The 19755-nt window shown below is 51.1% G+C and overlaps 1 protein-coding gene across 4 annotated transcripts in view; it reads right to left on the bottom strand.

Moving 5' to 3' along the window:
* NUGGC (nuclear GTPase, germinal center associated) overlaps positions 1-19755 on the bottom strand; it is a 45107-nt gene that overhangs the window by 18129 nt on the left and 7223 nt on the right. For all 4 annotated transcript variants that reach the window (XM_035124599.2, XM_060278202.1, XM_035124604.2 and 1 more), the window contains exons 2-8: positions 16568-16717; positions 14837-15024; positions 12034-12143; positions 11584-11655; positions 4640-9563; positions 2228-3491; positions 14-239 (exon numbers count right to left, since the gene is read on the bottom strand). In XM_035124599.2, coding sequence (XP_034980490.2) covers positions 14-239; positions 2228-3491; positions 4640-9563; positions 11584-11655; positions 12034-12143; positions 14837-15024; positions 16568-16668 — 6885 coding nt within the window. In that variant the 5' untranslated portion in view covers positions 16669-16717. The remainder of the gene's footprint in view (positions 1-13; positions 240-2227; positions 3492-4639; positions 9564-11583; positions 11656-12033; positions 12144-14836; positions 15025-16567; positions 16718-19755) is intronic.

Below are 19755 nucleotides of genomic sequence, written 5' to 3'. Positions count from 1 at the left end.
TTGCCCAACTTACCTCTCGGGAGAGAAACTCCACATCCGCCTCGTAGGGGCTGCTCCCGTCCGCCCGCGAGACCTCCACCACCACGGCGGTGCAGGCTCTCATGGCCGAGGTGGGGAGCACTGCCTCCTCATCCAGAAGGGCGTTCAGCAGGCAGCTCTTCCCTGCCCCCGTGTTGCCCACCACCGCAATGTGGGTCTGGGGCATCTGGGTGGCCTTCTGGAGAGAGGCAACCTGCTCTCTTTGGGGGAGAAAGAAAGCGAAGCGTCAGCAGCTGCAGCCGCTTCACTCTAATACGCACACAGTTTAAATTCCATCGAAGTTTGTTTGTTTCTTCATCTTTAGTGTTCCATTCCAGTAGGAAATCATAAATTTTTGATGTTTTTTCCCTCACTTGATAATACCGTTTTTTTTCTAATATTGTCTTAGAATGCTCAAATCCTTTTGATTTCCTATCCTTTGTGAACACACTGTATATTTGTTGGTATTCCCACCACCCCTGTAGACGTTCTTTAAGTGCTTCATATGGTTTCATCTTTAGCTCATTGTCTTGCTCTGTCAGGATATCTCTATACGTTAACCATTTTGTTTTCATGTTTATTTTTTTCACTGACAGGGCCTCCTGGGGAGATAGCCAACCTGGCGTTTTCCTTTCAAACCATTTTTTATATTTGGACCAGACTTCGAATAACGATTTTTTTATACAGTGGTTAAAAAAATCCTTATGTACCCTCACCTTATCGTACCCAAGATACGCATGCCAGCCATACCGATTTTGAAATCCCTCTAAGTCCAGCACTTCTGCATTGTCTAATTTCAACCATTCCTTCAACCATACTATACATGATGACTCGTAATATAGTTTAAGGTCAGGTAAGTTTGATTCCCTTTTTAAAGAGTTATCTTTGCGGGTGTAATGTGGGAAAATGGGTGAACCTGCCCCAAGTGCTTGGTCCATGTCTTGATCAGCCTGGGTTCTGTTGAGGGTTATCACGCCAGCTGTCCCAAAGGGCCTAAGCAGGACCCCTCCGCCTTTAGCAGCACTGGCAAGAGGGAGAGGGATCTGCTCAGAGTGGGAGATGAAGGTGACACGCTGTTTGGTCCAGAAGAGCATGGCGAGCCAGGGGGGTAGTGGATCTCTCTTGTATCTTTAAAAGGCTTACTTCTAAGACCAGAAAAACAGTACAGTGGTACCTCTGGATACGTGCCTGATCTGTTCCGGGGTGCCGTTCTCACCCCATAAAATACGTATCCGGAGCGGTGCTTCCACGCACATGCGAAGCGCTGATAGAACGCTCCTGCACATGTGCGAAGAATGGCTTTGCGCATGCGCGCGCAGCGGAACCCGGAAGTAAACACTTCTGGGTCCGCCACATGCTTAAGCTGAAAATACGCAACCTGAAGCGGATGCAACCAGAGGTGTGACTGTAATTAGTTCACAATGTACCAGCATCTCTTAAAAAGTATAGGTAGCTAGGGTGAGACAATAAACACTTTATACTTTGAACCGAACTTAGTGGGAAAGGAGTTTTCTTTAACCAGGAACTCTGGAAAAGGCTGACTACTGGGAAGCAGGAAGACTCTAGGTTTCTGCTGGAGCTGTGCAAACTCTGATCACATCTAAGCCACACCTCACCTGCTGGGCACTCTCTTTCTCCCCCCCCCCCCAAGATTTACCATTATTTAGTAGGAAGGCAGGTTGCTGAAAGGATTGGAGCCAAAGCTGATCCATTTAATTAGAGAAAAACTATTGCTGACCCCTTTTGGACTTTTTGTGTGAAAAGTAAAACGAACTCATGATATTTAGGTTTGAAAACTGGAAAAATACTGGTTTATAGAAGGCAGAATAAATAAATAAATAAATTCCAGTAGCACCTTAGAGAGCAACTAAGTTTGTTCTGGGTATAAGCTTTTGTGTGCATGCACACTTCTTCAGATATCTGAATTTTTTATTTTTTCAGCTGCGTCAGACCAGTAAGAATAGTTAGACGTTATCATGGAGCAAATGTCTTGAATAATATTTTTTTTGTAACTGGCAGACAGAGAATCAGAAGCCCTTTCCCTTTCCCTTTCTTTTTCTCTCCCCCTCCCCCATACATGCTTCTCTCTCTCTCTCTCTCTCCCTCTCTCTCTCTCATTTTCTTGTTTGTATACAGATATTTTTTTTATCTTGTATCATAAAAAGCTGTAATAAAAATTTACGAGCAAAAGAAAGCGAGACCATTTTACCTCCACTTCTCCATATGCAGCCAGTCAATCCCTTCCAGGGACTCCAGGGATCGCAAGATCTCTCCGAGGACAGACTGGCACTCCTGCAACTGAAACTCAACGTCTTGCTCACAGGACGCCCAGTCTTTCGGGACATCGCTCTGGGCTTCAGCAGCGTAAGGCCAGCGACCGCTCTCTGCCTGGGTACCAGGAGCACTGGGGCAGCCTCTCGACTTGGAGGAAGAGCTTGCTGTGTCTTCAGAGCCCAGAGGGGAAGGGCAGGGCCCAGACTCATCGTTGGAGCACCCCTGCTCCCCATCCAGCTGCCCCATCACCTCACCCTCCCGAGGTGCAGAAGGCCCTGCACTGTCTCCTGACATGGTGGAGTCTCTTTTGGAGCCCAGAGAAGGAGGAGGACAGGCCACAGATTCATCGTCTGAGCACACGCGCTCCGTATCCAACTGCGAGCTCAACTCAGCCTCTTCTAGCCAACAAGGAAGGAGGAACCGGTCTCTGTTTCCAAAGTCTCCAGAGCTTGTGAAACCCTCTGGCTGCCTGTTTGCTGAGGCTTTGGGTTGATGCAGGACTTTGATGACTGGGGAGCAAGCCGTGGGGTACGCTGTGTCACAGCTGGGGCCGCCCTGCCTTTCTCCAGGATCACACGGGTCCTTTTCTTCCTTGACCTTGAAGCTCTGAGAAACCCAGCAACCCAGAGCGGAGGCGCCATCTTTTTGTTTTGAGGGGCTGCAAGCAGACCCACCTGTGACCAGCAAGGGGTCCCCTGGAGCTTCTTGGGGAGGGCTGCTGGAGTCCTCTTGACCTTCCCATCCCGCCCCACAGCTGCTGCTGATCAGGTCCTGCTCAGGATCTTTCCCGACGCTCTCAGCCATGCCAGCAGAACCAGGATCCTCAGAGGAGGGCAGAGGCGAGCCTGGTCTCTTCAGCGCCAAGGGATGCTCGCCTGGATTGCTCGCCTGAGTTGTGCTGGAGCAAGAAGCAGTCAGATCTTCGCTCTTCACGTCACCCAACATGGGGCAGCTGGCTGGCTCACAAGCAGCAGCCACAGACGTTGTGCTGGAGGGAGAGGAGGCGGCGAGATTTCCACCACCATCTCGGAAGGGATGCTCTTCGTAAGGCGGCCCCTGGGGATCTTCCACGCCTCTCCTCGCACCAGCAGACAATAACGCAGAAGGCGGGTCAACACCAAGGTCACGTTCCGTATCGGAGGAAATAATTTTAGAGCAAGGGGGCTGAAAGGGTTGCGGCGGGACCACTGCAAGCATCCCTAGAAGATACAGAATGTCTCTAAACATTCGCAGTTCCCTTGGTTTCATAAAACCATCCTCAAGTACCCCTTACCCGATGCGATAAAAAACATTCTTCAGAATAGCAGCTTGCACAACCCACTCAAGAAAACACAGTAAAATTCAGAACAGCAACAATCAGTTGTAGGCTTATTTAGCATCCAGTGAAAACAATTTAATATAATTAATTCAAGCTTGGTCCTGGGATATGAGCTTTTCAAAGTCTGATAGTCGTTTGCACCTCCAGTGCCCCCCTGCTGCCCCTTCGCGTCCCCCTAGGTAACCCCCCCCCCAGGGGGCAGCACTGCCCACTTGGGCAACCACTGGTCTAGACCCCTTCCAGTTTGGGAGTCAACTGGCCTTTCTATCCAGAGGGACGGGGGGGGGAGGAGAGGGACTTCGACAGGGTCCTCCAGGGGCTTCCGATACCATCTTGGCACCTGAGCCAAGACAGCTTGGGCTGGGTCAGCTCTGGTCTGCCCTAAGCAGTTGGGGGGGGCATTTCCTAGTGGAGAAGCCAGGAGCTCCTCCTCTGTAGTTTAAAGCGCACCCCCCCCCCAACTCTCCAAGCACCACAGCCTTCCTTTTCTGGCACCCTTCTGAATAGGTGACATTTGTCGCTAAGTCTAAGTGCAGACGAATCCCACAATCCTAAGACTGTACCAATTCAGACTCCAGGTGGGAAGTCTGAAATTCCCACGTACCTAGAAAGAACGGGTCCAAGCCATTTCCCGCTTGTCCCATGATTTTCAGGCACTTGTCCAAACTGTTTTGCCTTTGCCCAGTCACTTTCCCCCAGAAAACCCGCTCTTTTTCTGTCAATCCGGTAAAAAACTGAGCAGACATTTGCTCTCATTCAGCGGTAAAGAACAGGTTTTCCCAAGAGAAAGAGGCAGGGCAAGGGCAAGTCTGGATGAGCCCTAAATTGCCCTCCACTTGCCATTGCCTAATAATAATAATAATAATAATAATAATAATAATATGCCGCCCATCTGACCAGCTTGCCTCAGACACTCTGGCTGGCTCCCAACAAAAATGAGTAAAAGCAAAATACAGCCCCACACACAGGGCTGCCCTAGAGAGGCAGGCCCAGTTCCTTCCCCCTTCAGAAGATGCTTTTAAAACATACCTTGGCATGTTGAACTTCCAGGGCTTCTCTGGAGAAGGGCGCTCTCTTCAGGTTGCCTCTGACTAAGGTCCCCTGTCTCCATTTCCATCACCGCCTCTTCCTCTTCCTCCTCCCCGCCAGTTGTGGGGCTCATAGAGGGGGCAGCCCACCCAGACCCCTCTACGCTGGGAGCCTTGTTGCACACGCCCTCTCCCTCGAAGGTGCCACCCTCTTCTTGGAGGTCGTAGGGGTCACATTCAGCGGGAGCAAAGCTGATGGGATAGTCAGGCTCCGACGGGGGGTCACTGCTAGGAGTTGGGGTGCTTTCCCTGGGGGACACAGGCTGGTGGGACGGCGTCTGTGGGTCTTCGTCAAACCAGTCCATGTCAGACATTTCTGGGCCAGAGGAAGAATCTGGTTCCATATTTGCCTTGGCCCCCTTCCCCACCCAGTCAGAGCCCCCTTTGGGGAGCCCATCACCTTCTGCCCCAGAAGCGTCCCCGCCAGGCGGCCTGGGAGAACGTTCACAGGAGAGAGAGTCGGCTGAACTGTTGGAGATGTCAGAGAAGACAAAGTCCCTGTTCTTCTGACTGGGAGCACTTTCTGCCTCGGGGGACTTCGCGGGAGAGCTAGGGGGAGAATTCTGTATCCCCGAACACGGAGACAACTGGAAGCTCTCCTCTTCCGAGAAACAGGTGTCCCACACGCTCTCCGGAATAGAGTCGGACGTGTCTTTGTCTTGTTCATGAGAGAGGTGGCCTGACTGACCAGACAGGGCGCCAGGGGTTGAACCTGCTTCATCCAGGTAAAGGTCCTGAGACCGGACTTTGCTAACTTCCTCTTCAGGTGAGCCGGGTTCACCTGAGCTTGGGCATCTCTCAGCCTCTATGATCTCAGCCGACTGGCAATCCTCCCCTTCAGCAGTTTCAGCTCCACAGGGCAGAGGAAGCTCTTCCGCCTTTTCGTTTCCGCTTGCTGGCTTATTGGAGCAAAGTGTGTTTTCAAAGCACCCTCTCGCCTTCTGGGCAAAGCTCTCCCCATTCTTCTCTTCTGCTTCGCCCAGGGACAGGGTTGCCTGGCTGTCGTGCTGGTCTGGAGGCTTCCCTGCAGCTCCGCCAAAGTGGCCACAAAGCCCTTCTGGGTTCAGAGGAGCAGGAGGTGTCCTGGTCAAAGGGTGCCGGTCAGGTGTAGATGCCTGAACTGAAACAGGATCCAGCGGGCAGAGCCTCTCCTCACACAAAGAATCATTTTCCAAGCTGGTCATCTTGGCGGCTTGATCTTCACTGAAATGTCTTTTTCTGGAGGAAGAGGCTTTTGACTCTTCCTCCTCCTCCTCCTGCAAAAGTCTTCTGCCATGTCCTGAGCTATCAAAAGCCTCACCAAACTCCCCAGAAGGGGCTGAACCACCTTCCCGTTGGCACCCATCTCCTGGGCACGGCACTGTCTCCATCTCTTGATGCAGGAGTAACGGCGCTTCTGCTCCTCCCTTCGGGAAACCTGCCTCTTCTCCTGGAGAGCGACTGGCAGGTGTTTCACATCCCGGATACTCTTGGATTGTTTCTCCAACTTCAAGAGATGCACCCGAGATTCCCCCTCCGGGCTGGCCAGGAAACTCATCGTCCGCCGGCCGATTGTCTTGCACAAGCTCCGAGCCAGAATCTTCAGCCAATCCTCCAGGACTCTCTGCGCCAAATTTGGCATCGCTTTCTGCCAGGCAAGGAGATTCCGCAGGGAGGCAGGCAAGACGGACAGCCACAAGGTCAGCTCCTTCGACAGCTCGATCCTCCAGCTCTTCTTCAACCACGGCAGTTCTCGGCGAAGGAGGAGATTTCCCCCCCACGGCCACCTCTGGGTTAGGGGTCTGAGGTACAGCAGCTGAAGCATCTTCTGGGTCACAGCATAACTTATTGTGGGAAGAATCATTTTGTTCCAAACCGACACCCAACATCCCAGAACCCTCCAGCGGCTCAGCGCTGGCGTCACATGACTCCTGAGCTGGGGATTCCTCAGGTAGCTTCCTACAGGCCTCGTGATTCTCTGAAACACCGTCTGAATGCCCAAGTGGACTTCTCCCTCTCCGAAGATTGCCTCTGTCGTCCTCCTCCTTTTCAACTTCAGAGTCTGAGAGGAGCAAGCTGAGCTCACGGCCACAAAAGGAATTGGGGACCTCTGCAGGCTCCATCTGGCTCTCCCTTGGGGCTTCTCCAGCAGCGCCCCCCTGTCCGGCCCCAGGGCTCCCAGAGCCAGCGCTAGGAGTATCCAGCAGGAGGCTGCCTTTTCCCTCGGTGCAATGGCAGCTCTCGGGGGTCTGTCCACGCCGACCCCCTTCCTCCCCAGAGTGGCCCCTTCCTTTCGCTCTTTCCGGGTCTGCCTGCTCAGCAGCCCCGTTTCCTTCGCAGGCTTCCTCCCAAACGCTGCCTTCCATGCGGGAGTCTTCAGGGTAAAGCAGCTCTCTCCCAACATCGGTTCCCTGGGGCTTCACTGCAAAGTTACCTTCCAGATCCTCAGGCTCAGCGCCATGAGGCTGCAGTTGTCGCTGACCGGGCGCAGGAGACCCTTGCTGGCATTCCAGGAGGGCAGAAGTCCCAAGAGGCTCGTTCGGGTCAGGATCCACCTTCGTCCCATCTGCCGAGCATCTTGCCCCAACACCGCACTCTTGGGCCTCGGCTGCACTTTCTCCATCCGGGTCCATGCCGTCTTCACTGTCAATGCCACCTTGGTGGACCAATATGTGACCATTTTTAGGTTCCAAGCTCCTTCCTGCTTCCTTTTCGCTTGCCTGACAAGACGCCTGTGTGTTTGCACAGTCACTTTCTATGTGGGGGATCCCTACCTCTTCAAGGTCATCTCCACTTCTCTCAGGAGAAGGAAACTCCCTTGTCTTTCTTCCGGCAGAGTCTGGAGAGGATGCCACCCAGTTTCCGCCAAGGCTTTGGAGAGTCCCTTCAGCCCTGGCGCTGCCAACCATCTCCTCCTGCGCTGCATCTGAACTCGGATCTCTCTCCAGGCCACCTTCTCCACTGGCCTCATCTTGGCCACCAGCTGCCCTGACGCTCGTTCCTTCCCTCTTCACCTCCCTGCCTTCAGGAAGATCACTCTTGTCCATCTCCTCTTGGCACTCCATCTCACCGTCGATGACACAACTGGACCCTCCAGGCCACCCAACCACCAACGCACCACTGGGAACGGTTCCAAGTGAAAGCCCATCATTTTCACTCTTCCTTCCTTTGGCCTCAAGGACGGAATCAGCGGCCCAGTCCTCTGGGCCTCTGTCAGATCTGGCACGCACATGCTCCATTCTCCGTTTGCTCACAAGAACAACGCCCTCCCCCCACTCTTCAAAGGGAGGCCTCTTTCTTTTGGAAATAACCCTACAGAAATGCTTTCCCTCAACATCCACTGGATCTCCAAGCATTTCAACAGACTCTTCAGGGATCGTCTGTCCTGCCAGGGGACGGGGGGTTGAAGGCAAGGCAGCCACCCCGGCAGTCCCCTCTTCGCGGGTTTCTGGCAGATCTCCTGAAGCCAGGATCTCCTGTGTTGCTCCAGAGGATGCCGCGGGATCCTTTTCTACTTGTTGGGAGAACTCGCCCTTGGCATGCTCATTGTCAGCTGAAGTTCCGGGCAGTTGCTGAAGGAGTCCCTCCGTAACCTTGCCCGTGTTTAACTTGCTGCCGTCATCAAAGACCCAAGCCGTTCTGCCGGGCTCTGCAATCTCTACACCTAACTTCCTTCTTTTTGCACTCTCCGTTTGGGTTCCCACTTCGGTATAAGACCGTTTTGCAATGCAGACCTTGCAGCTGATGCCACTTGCAGCCTCTGAATCCCCCGAGCCCATCTCTGGCTCAAGGAAACCGCCATCTCCAGCAGCAGCAGGACTGTCCATCGCTAGAAGGCTTGCATTTGCATGGGGGGCCTCCATTTCCATGTTGTCACCGCTCTCAGAAGCCCACCCTTGCAAGCTGATTTCGTCGTCACTCCTCCGGGTCTCACGCGACAGGTTCCTTGGCAGCAAAGCAGCGCTTTCTCTCTCGGAGTCAAACTTTGCAGAAGAATCACTATCCGATAAGTCGCTATCTGTTTCTTCGCCAGAAGAAGAAAAGTCCTCGGAAGCTCTGCTTGCGGCATCCAGCTCAGCCTCTCCCGATTTAGCAGGGAGCTGTGCCAAATTTTGCACCGTGAAGTTGCTTGCTCTGTTTTCTGCCCAGCCAGAGGCTTCAGGTGAGGCCTTCTCCCTAAAGCTCTCCTGGTGTTCTTCTCTGGGGCTCTGAATTTCCATTCCGCTTGCAGCCAGGGGATCAGGTCCAGCTGTGTCTCCAGTGCCTTGATCCATGTCCACCTCCCTCCTCTCTTCAGCATGGTCAGAGTCACCGGGAACCATCTCTTCTGTGCTAGAAACAGGCAGCTCAGAACCCCCCACCTGAGAGACGCCTGGGACCTGCAGCAGCTCCTCCGGGAGCCCAGCGGCTGCGCTAACTGATATTCCGCTTCGGGGGTCGTCTGCAATGGTCTCCTCGCTGCCACTTGGGGTGGAGGGATTCTTGGATTCCGGACTTCCCTGAGAGAAGGGGAAGTGCGTCGCCTCAAGGCTTCTCCAGGGAGACAATTCTGCGGTGGTGCGCGAACCCTCCCCAGGCGAAGCAGAACGCAGAGAGCCAGGCCTGTGAGCACCTCCTGGTGCAGAAAAAGGCAGCGCCCCCGGCGTTGGCTGACCAGGTGCTTCTGTCAAACTGGAAGCCAGGTGAAGAGAATTTATGGATGCCGACGATGTAGCTGGAGGCAGGAATGAAGCTGCAGGTGTCCCTGGCCGGGTCGGGTTGCTGATGGCCGGACGTTGGCGGGCAGAGCCAGGCAGAGCGCCAGGTGGGTCCCCTGTGAGTGTGGGTGCAAATCCCATCCTTGAGCTCGCTGGCACCGATGCCCCAGCAGATGCCAATGCAGGAAGCTAGATGGAAGAAAGGAATCAAGAGGGTAGAATGGAGCGTGGGTTACTCACTGCAAAAACAACTTCTTTACAGCACCACATGGCCCCTGAAGCTGGGGGTTACGTTCCTCCAACAGCCAAGTCAGGAAACCTCCCTGGTTATTTTGCATAGCTCCTCCTCCTGCTAACATCTTTACTGAACAATGGGTTTATTTATGAGCCGAGCCCAAACCAGCTTTACAGCAAACATTCAAACCATCAAAATACAGAGCACTGGAGATATGCAAATATGCAACATACAGAGCATGTCAGCAGATTCAAAAATTTCTTCAGTTTTCCTTGCTGGAAAAACCCTACGGAGATTTGAGGACCGGTGAATTCAGCCTAAATAATAATAATAATAATAATAATAATAATAATAATAATAATTTATTATTTATACCCTGCCCATCTGGCTGGGTTTCCCCAGCCACTCTGGGCAGCTTCCAACAGAAAAATAAAACACAATAATCTATTAAACATTAAAAGCCTCCCTGAACAGGGCTGCCTTCAGATGTCCTCTAAAAGTCTGGTAGTTGTTTTCCTCTTTGACATCTGTTGGGAGGGCGTTCCACAGGGCAGGCGCCACCACCGAGAAGGCCCTCTGCCTAGTTCCCTGCAACTTGGCTTCTCGCAACGAGGGAACCGCCAGAAGGCCCTCGGTGCTGGAGTTTTGCTATAGAGCAAAACAACCCCAACTGGGTCCCAACCTGCACTGACCTAAGAAACTAGAAACATGTCAGAACGTGTAACGGGAGAACCTAGAGAGGGTGCAAATGTGAGGGGTCGGGGACGGACGGACTGTGTGACCCCGTTTGCCATAAAAAGGCCTTATCTGAGTAAGCATCTGCATTGTAGACATTCAGCCTGTGTGAAACAAGGGAAGCTTTTTCAGCCTGGGATACCTATAAGACCTCCTTCCTGTGGGATCACAGATCTTTGGGGCAGGAGCCTAGCAACCCTGCCTCAGGTGCCCCCAAATTTCCTAACCACTATGGCCCTGTTTTAAATTTCCCAGGACATTATACTTAAGGAAGCAAATGCAGACATGAGGCTAAGAATGCAGTACGTTTCCGAGCACAGTTCAAAGTGTTGGTGCTGACCTTTAAAGCCCTAAATGGCCTCGGTCCAGTATACCTTGAAGGAGCGTCTCCACCCCCTTCGTTCTGCCCGGACACTGAGGTCCAGTACTGAGAGCCTTCTGACGGTTCCCTCACTGCGAAAAGTCAAGTTGCAGGGAACCAGACAGAGGGCCTTCTCGGTGGTGGCGCCTGCCCTGTGGAACACCCTCCCAACAGATGTCAAAAAGGAAAACAGCTACCAGATTTTTAGAAGACACCTGAAGGCAGCCCTGTTCAGGGAGGCTTTTAATGTTTAATTATTTTATTTCATTTTTCTGTTTCAGCCAGATGGGCGGGGTATAAATAATAATTTATTATTATTATTATATTATCATAAGAGTGCCTGCTTTCTTGCTGCACTTACTGAAGGCCAGCGCATGGCAGAGCGCGGGGAACCTCCAGGCAAGGTCCTGATTCAGTGCTGCAGGGGTCCTCCCATGGCCCCCATGTCATGCCACGCCCACCCGCCCCATACCTGGCGTCACAGGTGAAGTCAGATCTGGGGCAGGTAAAGGCACGTTGCAAAGGAATAAGCAGGAGCCCTGGGCAAGGGAGACTAACATGCGGAGCCTTGTAAATTTGGCAACAAGCGCAGGCCCACTTGGGAGCTCCTGAAGCTGGGCTGGCCACAAACCCCACTTCTGTGCCCCACACAATCCGAAATCAAACCATGCAGATAAAGGAAAAACCTTCCTTTGATGCCATGGGGAGGGGAGGCAATGGAGAGATGGGCAGCCCCAACCACCCGACCAGGTCGCCTGTGGGGGTTGTCACTGGGATTGATTCCCCCCCCCCAAGTCCTGCTTTACACCCACCCACCCCCAATGTTGCACCCGTAGAGAAAACAAGATGTCTGGAGTAGAAGTGATTTTCCATTTTACCCTTTGGGGAAAAGGTCTTCTCTCTCCACACTGGCCTTGAATTTGCTCCGTATTGCAGCTGCACGGCTCAAACTGAAAAAGGAACCAAAGTTAGGAGGAGGAGGATTAATGAACACCAGAAGAGCCCTCCTGGATCAGCCCGTCTAGGCCGCTCTCCTGTTCTCTCCCCAATCCAATGACACTTTGAACATTGTTATTTCCAGGCCCTCCTTGAGCTTGCAGGAATAGCCCCCGCCAATAAAATAAATGGGGTGAGCAGGGCAGAGGGAGGGCGCGGGGGGCCCTCTGGCCAACTGCAGGGAGGGGGTGAGCACACCAAGGGACTTGGGGGCCACACCAAGTAGAGCAACAGGACTCGTGCATTGTGAGGGGGGCTGGGCTAGAGGACCTTTGGAGTCCCTCCCAAATCTACAATTGTCAGACAATGTGCAAAGGAAGGCAGAGTCCTACCAAGTAATAAAACGGAGAATTTGGCTGCCGGACGCGACTCCCAGGTTTAACGCTCTTCCAGCATGGATGCCCAAAAGTCACCGTATCACCTTCTTGAAGCACTACTTTTTCTAGGTAGAAATAAGATTTGAAACCATCAGTTGAAAGGTTTAAAAACAACAGCAAATCTCCTTGGCCGTGCTTCTGATCCAAAAGCAAATACACCAAAAATATGTCTCTGTTGTTTTTTCTGTTTTAAAATACTGCTTTTACCTGTGGGCTGCCTTGAGGTGGTTTATTGTTATAATAAGAATAATAAAAAACACCACCCACTCCCCAGCCAGCGTAATGATTCTTTATTAATTTGCCATTTTATTAATTTTGTATACTGCCCTTCATACTGTAGATCTCAGGGTGGTTCACAACGTAAAGGACAAACTCTTCCTGCTGCCAGGAGATAAACCATAAGAAGAAAGCTTCATTGATTGACCGCATTGTTCAGGGGGAGCAGGGGCCGGTTTCCCACCTCAAGAGCCACCCAGGGCTGCAGATTTCAGGGAAATCTCTCAACGGCCACGAGCCAGAATGGCTCTGCACTCACATTTAGAGGAAGTCCTGCTTCTGAATCCCAGCTGCTAGAAACCGCAGGAGGGGAGAGCTGCTCTTGAGTTCGGATCCCGCTTGCGAGATCCCCTTGAGGGCACCTTTTTGGCCACTGGGTGGACTAGATGGGCCATTGGCCTCTTCCTTTGTTCAAGGTCCTTTGCTGCAACCCAACAGCAGTTTCCGTGTTGGCCTCCTTTCTTTTCCGAAAGGTGCTCAGAGCAACTTTTCCCAATACAGCCGCACCTCGGAAGCCGAACAGAATCCATTCCGGAAGTCCGTTCGACTTCCAAAACGTTCGGAATCAGAAGCCGTGCCAGACGTTTGGGTTGCAAAGAACGTTTGCAAACTGGAACAATCGCTTCTGGGCTTGCGGTGTTCGGGAGCCAAAATGTTCCAACTCGCAAGGCGTTTGGGATCCAAGGTACGGCTGTCATTATCTGAAGCACATCATGAAGGGAGGGGTTTGCCAATTGTGTTATTGAGCTAGATCTGATCCTATAGTTTACATTGCCCCCCCCCATATTCCTCCTAAAATGCTTCTTAAAAATGCTTTCCTCTTTGCCTCTATGCCTCTGTGTGTCAAAGTGCAATGTAACAGTGAGACTTGCTATCAAGGCTAAGAGCTGACCTTGTCTGGATCACAGAGAAAGGCTTATCAGTGGATGCACGTCCAGCTTGACGCTGGAAGCTGCTATCCTTGACGCATAGTCTTACTCAAGGCTGAGTGAGGATGTTACCGGGGCAGCATGAGTCAGCATGTGTTTATGCACAGGACCGGACACAGGAAGATCCATATATGTACTTGTGACCCCCCTGCGTGTGCACATTTACAGAGGAGGGGGAAAGGAGCCCAAGAAGTGTATAAGAAGCTTTGCAATTTGTGTTTCTTTACTCTTGTCGTGAAGCTTGACCACCAAGAGTCCCTTAAATTTAAGGATTAAATTCTTTCTCTGGATTCAACCCCCGGTGTCATTATTGGCTATCTCTGTCCTGCCTGGGTGCAACTTAAGGACCCTTAGTAGCAGATAAGGCTACAATCAGACTTGGGCATGGGTTTGCCTGAGGCCACCCTGTGAGGTCGACAGCTGTGCAGGTAATCAGACTAGACTTTCAAACATCCAGGCAGCACCAGCCCCCTGCCTGGCACACTCTCTCGCCCTGCCTGGCACACTCTCTCGCTGCTGGCAGGCTTCCTCTGAACTTAGCCCTCCAGGCAGTGCTTTCTTTGGGCTTGCTGCATCATGTAGGAAGGAAGGCTCCTGTCCAGGTGACAGAGGCTGAGTGCATTTCAGCAAACGACTTCACGTCTGTCAGGGTTGTTCAGACTACTCCTGAGTAAACGACCTTCCACATACTTGTCTTTCAAAAGTCTTTATCGGTGCACGTTATTTACAGTGTAGTGAGCTGTTGGTTTCATGTCTCCTCATTCCGTATCAGAATCCAGCACTGCCCCTTTTCGCAACTTTGACCAACATAAAAGCCTCGGGACAGTGAATCTCCTCCCCTTTCTCCTCCTCCTCAATACCGGTGTCGGGGGGAAGGGTCTACGGTCTGCCTTCTCCCTGTCCACCCTTCCCGCCTCTCTCTCTTCCCGCCTGTGGAGCAGGGGCTCTCCAATGCTGCCAGAGCCCTGGCACTCCTTCTCCGTCTCCTGACTCACCCCTTCAAACCCCGCACTTTCATGACTGCTTGGAGACGGGGCTGCTCCTGATGAGGGGGGGGCGGTTTCTCTATAATCCCTCCCCCTTACAACGCCTCTTTGTTCTTTCGCTAAAGTATCGGGATTGCTCTTGCTTTCCTGACAAGGAAGGCCATTTATTGCGTTGGGGGTTTCCAGAGAATGAGAGGTGATGGCGCAGATCCAGGTGCACTTGCGTGGGGAGCCTGATGCAGGAAGAGTTGCTCATCTTCTGAACAAAGATGGAGGACCCCCCCCTAACTGGGAATCCTGGAGCACAGGGTGACTCTGGGCTGGCACAGATGTGTGCAAACCTGATCTAATTCTGATTTCTGCTAGACACGATGCTTGTTGCGATAACCTAGATATTTATTATGCTTCCACGACTAAAGGATGTGTAGAAACATGTTCTCAATGGGAAGCATGGCAAAAGTGCTGCAAACCACCTGATGATCTTCGGATGAAGAGCGATATCCAAATTTAATAATAATAAGAAATAATTTAAATAAAGTTTTCTTGTGTCCTGGCCACAGCACTCACCGCTGATCCGGATGTCATTGATATATACCCCGGTTAGGCTGGAATCCACGAGCTCGTAGGCCCCAGCCGTGCGGATCACCCGGGCGTGGATGCGGGAGATATACTCGCGACTCCCCTGGGCAGCGGAGCTGAGGAAGAAGTCCACGGCGGCCACGCTTCGGCCAACCAGCGTGACGGTGTTAGGAAAACTTGCAGGGGAGAGAAAGAGAAGGGGTGTGTGTGGAAAGCTTGAATAATTTTTCTGGTACTGGGGTCCTGTTATTGGATGGCAACTGCAGTGAGGGAGGGGGGAGAAAATCAATACTGTGCAATAGGGTTGGGTGGTATCTGGTTTTCAACATTGTGATATAGCGCAAGCTAAACATCACAATATATAAAGTGGTCCCTTGACTGACGAACTTAATCCGTTCCGAATGCACATTCGTAGGTTGAAAATTTCGTAAGTCGAAAAGCGGATTCCCATAGGAAAAAAAATATGCGGAAAAATTCATAAGTCGAGGAAATCGCTTTTTAAAAATTCGTAAGTCGAGGAAACCGCATTTAAAACTGCCAACGGTTTCCGTTTGGATGTAGAAAAATTTGTAAGCATGTGGCCATTTGTCCTGTTCGTAAGTCAAATTACAAATTTAATGTGTTCTGAACGCACATTCGGAAGTAAAAAAAAATTGCAAGTCGAATCCCATAGGAATGCATTGGGAGAAAAAATTCGTAAGTCCTATCTAAAAATTCATAAGTAGAAAAAAATCCTATCTAAACCGCATCCAAGATGGCGGACGGAGCTCCGTTCGTAAGTAGAAACATTCATAAGTAGAGGTACCACTGTATATCAATATATCACGATGTCTGAAATAAAGATAGAGCTATACAGACGCACTGAGTGGCTTCATGCTCTTTCTCAAATTGTGATTTTTGCTAAACACACACACACACACAACCATTTGTGGTATGTTGCCAGGTCCAAAATTATGAAACCGATATCATGAAATGGACTTCAAACTGGTTCTAGATGGTATATTTCCCAGCCCTAACACACATCGTGATTCACAATATATTGCCAGGTCAAAAATTATGAAACCAAAATCATGATATGGACTTCAGGCTAGTTTTGGATGAAATATTGATATACAGTGGTGCCTCGCTAGACGAATGCCCTGTAAGACAAATTTTTCGCTAAGGAAGAGATTTTTCAAGCGGAGGTTGCCTTGCAAGACAAATTCGTTTTGCGAATCACGGTTTCCCATAGGAATGCATTGAAATTCAATTAATGCGTCCCTATGGGCAAAAATAAAATAAAATTCATTGCATTCCTATGGGATTCGCTAGACGAATTTTTCGTTATACGAATTGACCCGTGGAACGAATTAAATTTGTCTAGCGAGGCACCACTGTACTGCTCAGCCCTCCTGTGTGATCTCCACGGTAAGATCCAGCAGGACATGGGCGCTTTCCCACAGCAAGCATGAAGCTGCCTGCAATTGTGGGGGAAGAGGGACAAGCAGCCATGGCTGAGCTCCTTCTCGTTTTACGCCATGCCGCGCCCCCTGCATGCATTTTGCGCCTGGCGCTCCCAGCACTTCCTCAAATGCTGAAATCTTCTCGCTGTTCCAGAAAGCCTGGCAGCCTGAGGAAGGTGGAGGTGAACAAAGCAGGAGCGCAAAAAGGCTGAGCACAAGGCATCACATCCTCAAGGCAACCCCAGCAGCCCTCAGAGGGACCACCCAGGTTACTTACTGGATAAGGTCAGCCTGTTCCAGGGCTGCAGCTCGGCGGCCGATCCTGCGCAAGTGACACAGCCTCCGGCCCTCACCGCAGGGCTGGCATGGGGCTGGCATTTCAGGAGAGTCACGCTCGTTCAGCACCCAACTTGCAGGAGGGCAGGAGCTGGGGAAAAGCAGCCAGGAAGGTCTCTGTCAACAGAAAGCCAAAGACCCAAACATGGAGAGGGGGAACTGGGAAAGGAGCATAGGAGAAGCAGAGCCAATTCTTGCCCACTGTGCAAAAAGGGAGTCCATCACCCACCCTTGAAAGGAGAAGCAACCATTAACTCCCCAGAGAACGGAGATCTACACACCACAGATTTGTAGAACGGCATTATGATAACCAGACCAAGCCCATCTTTACCAATCCCATTCCCAGCCACCTGCTTGCTTGGAGAAGGGAAGCAAAGTTTGCCCTCCGGGAGCAGAAGCCTGTGATTCCCCCCCCCCCTTCGTGCTTTTACTTAGAGAGTGCAGCTCTGCTTCAAGAACCACACGGAGAGGAACACTGTCCTTGCTCCCAGACCCCTCATGTCTGCTCCTTGGCAAGCCTGTCTCTTTCCTTCTATGGAGAGAGAAGCACAGGGCTGGAAGAAGCCCCTTCCCCGCAGACCAAGGGAGAAGTCAGAGCTGCCCAGCCCCACCTGTGCCAACCCAGAGGGGAACAGAGTGGCTCTCTCAGCTCCTGTTGAGAGTGGCCACTGTGGAAAAGGGCACAAACACTGCCTGGATTTGATTCCCTTTGGAGCTCGCTATTCACCCACCCACCCACCCACCTACCCACCACAAACCAGCCACGCATCTGGGAGGGGCATTGCTAGGACTAAGGTCAAACTGTGATGCGCCCTTCTTGTTTTTGCTCTCGGATGATGCAAGTTGCTTAAGTAATCTTGTTATATTTGTAGTATTGGGATGTGGTTTTATTTGGCACGTTGCTATGTTTGCTATGATTTTGCTATACTATTATTATTTATACAGTGCCTCGTGGAATCATAGAATTGCAGAGTTGGAAGGGAGCCAAGGGTCATCTAGTCCAACCCCCTGCAATGCAGGAATCTCAGCTAAAGCATCCCCGACAGAGGGTGTTTCTTTGTTCTAAGCCGCTTTGAGCATGGTTTTTTTTGGGGGGGGGGGAATGACACACCAATAAGAATGAATGAATGAATGAAGTTACAGGTAGGTAGCCGTGTTGGTCTGAGTCGAAGCAAAATAAAAAAATTCATTCAGTAGCACCTTAAAGACCAACTAAGTTTTTAGAACCATAGAATCATAGAGTTGGAAGAGACCACAAGGGCCATCCAGTCCAACCCCCTGCCAAGCAGGAAACACCATCAAAGCATTCCTGACAGATGGCTGTCAAGCCTCTGCTTAAAGACCTCCAAAGAAGGAGACTCCACCACACTCCTTGGTAGCAAATTCCACTGCCGAACAGCTCTTACTGTCAGGAAGTTCTTCCTAATGTTTAGGTGGAATCTTCTTTCTTGAAGTTTGAATCCATTGCTCCGTGTCCGCTTCTCTGGAGCAGCTGAAAACATCCCTTCTCCCTCCTCTAGATGACATCCTTTGATATATTTGAACATGGCTATCATATCACCCCTTAACCTTCTCTTCTCCAGGCTAAACATGCCCAGCTCCCTAAGCCGTTCCTCGTAAGGCATCGTTTCCAGGCCTTTGACCATTTTGGTTTCCCTCTTCTGGACACGTTCCAGCTTGTCAGTATCCTTCTTGAACTGTGGTGCCCAGAACTGGACACAGTACTCCAGGTGAGGTCTGACCAGAGCAGAATACAGTGGTACTATTACTTCCCTTGATCTAGATGTTATACTCCTATTGATGCAGCCCAGAATTGCATTGGCTTTTTTAGCTGCTGCATCACACTGCTGACTCATGTCAAGTCTGTGGTCTACCAAGACTCCTGGATCCTTTTCACATGTACTGCTCTCAAGCCAGTTGTCACCCATCCTGTATTTGTGCCTTTCATTTTTTTTGCCCAAGTGTAGTACCTTACACTGACCTTTTATTTTGGTATGAGCTTTCGTGTGCATGCACACTTCTTCAGATAAGAATGAATGAATGAAAGAAATGGATCTGCAACTCAGGACAACGCCTTGTGCGTCTGATGGAGCGGGCGCTTGGCAGCCTTTCCCAAGCTGGGGTTCTGGGCCACAACTGCCAACAGCCAGCTGGGCCAGTGGAGCTTATGCCATATTAGCCTCTCAGATGCCGCAACCCTGCTGAGGAGGAGGGCAAGCAGAATTCTCAAAACTTCCTGGGCACTCAGCAGGCTCTCCCTAGCCTGCCCCAGTCCTGTGGGGCTCTCCCTGGGGCAGCAGAGGCACAACCCCAAGCGCAACCACCACCACTGCGGACACCCCAGTGAAGCCCACCCAAGACAGCAGGACAAAGGCTCCGGCTGGGCTCCCAGCCTCGTTCTCGTGGGAAGGGAGAGGGAGCCTTTTGCCAAGAAGCAAGAAATCCATGCCTGCATTCTGGTTGTTTTCAAGAGGCTGATGTATTTCTATTACTGTACAGTGGTGCCTTGAGCTCAAACAACTTGGAACCCAAACACTGCAAAACCCGGAAGTGTTCCAGTTTGCAAACTTTTTTCCGTTTTGAGTGTTACGCTGACGATTTGAGTGTTACACCGAGGTCTGTCTGTTTTTGCTTATTTATTTTGCATTTTTGTTTTTGAGACTGTGTGGAACCCAGTTCAGCTACTCATTGATTGATGGTGTGACTGCAGTACATTGTTTATTGCTTTCATTTTATGGATCAATGGTCTCATTAAATGGTAAAACTCATGTTAAATTGCTGTTTTAGGAACAAAAAATAAAAAAAATCCTTCCAGTAGCGCCTTGTTGTTGTTTAGTCGTTTAGTCGTGTCCGACTCTTCGTGACCCCATGGACCATAGCACGCCAGGCACTCCTGTCTTGCACTGCCTCCCGTAGTTTGGTCAAACTCATGTTCGTAGCTTCGAGAACACTGTCCAACCATCTCGTCCTCTGTCGTCCCCTTCTCCTAGTGCCCTCCATCTTTCCCAACATCAGGGCCTTTTCCAGGGATTCTTCTCTTCTCATGAGGTGGCCAAAGTATTGGAGCCTCAGCTTCACGATCTGTCCTTCCAGTGAGCACTCAGGGCTGATTTCCTTAAGAATGGATAG

Source organism: Zootoca vivipara, chromosome 8, assembly GCF_963506605.1.
Source record: "Zootoca vivipara chromosome 8, rZooViv1.1, whole genome shotgun sequence".
Lineage (NCBI taxonomy): Eukaryota > Metazoa > Chordata > Lepidosauria > Squamata > Lacertidae > Zootoca > Zootoca vivipara.
The sequence above is the reverse complement of the archived record's forward strand: the minus strand, read 5'-3'. Positions and strand labels throughout refer to the sequence as shown.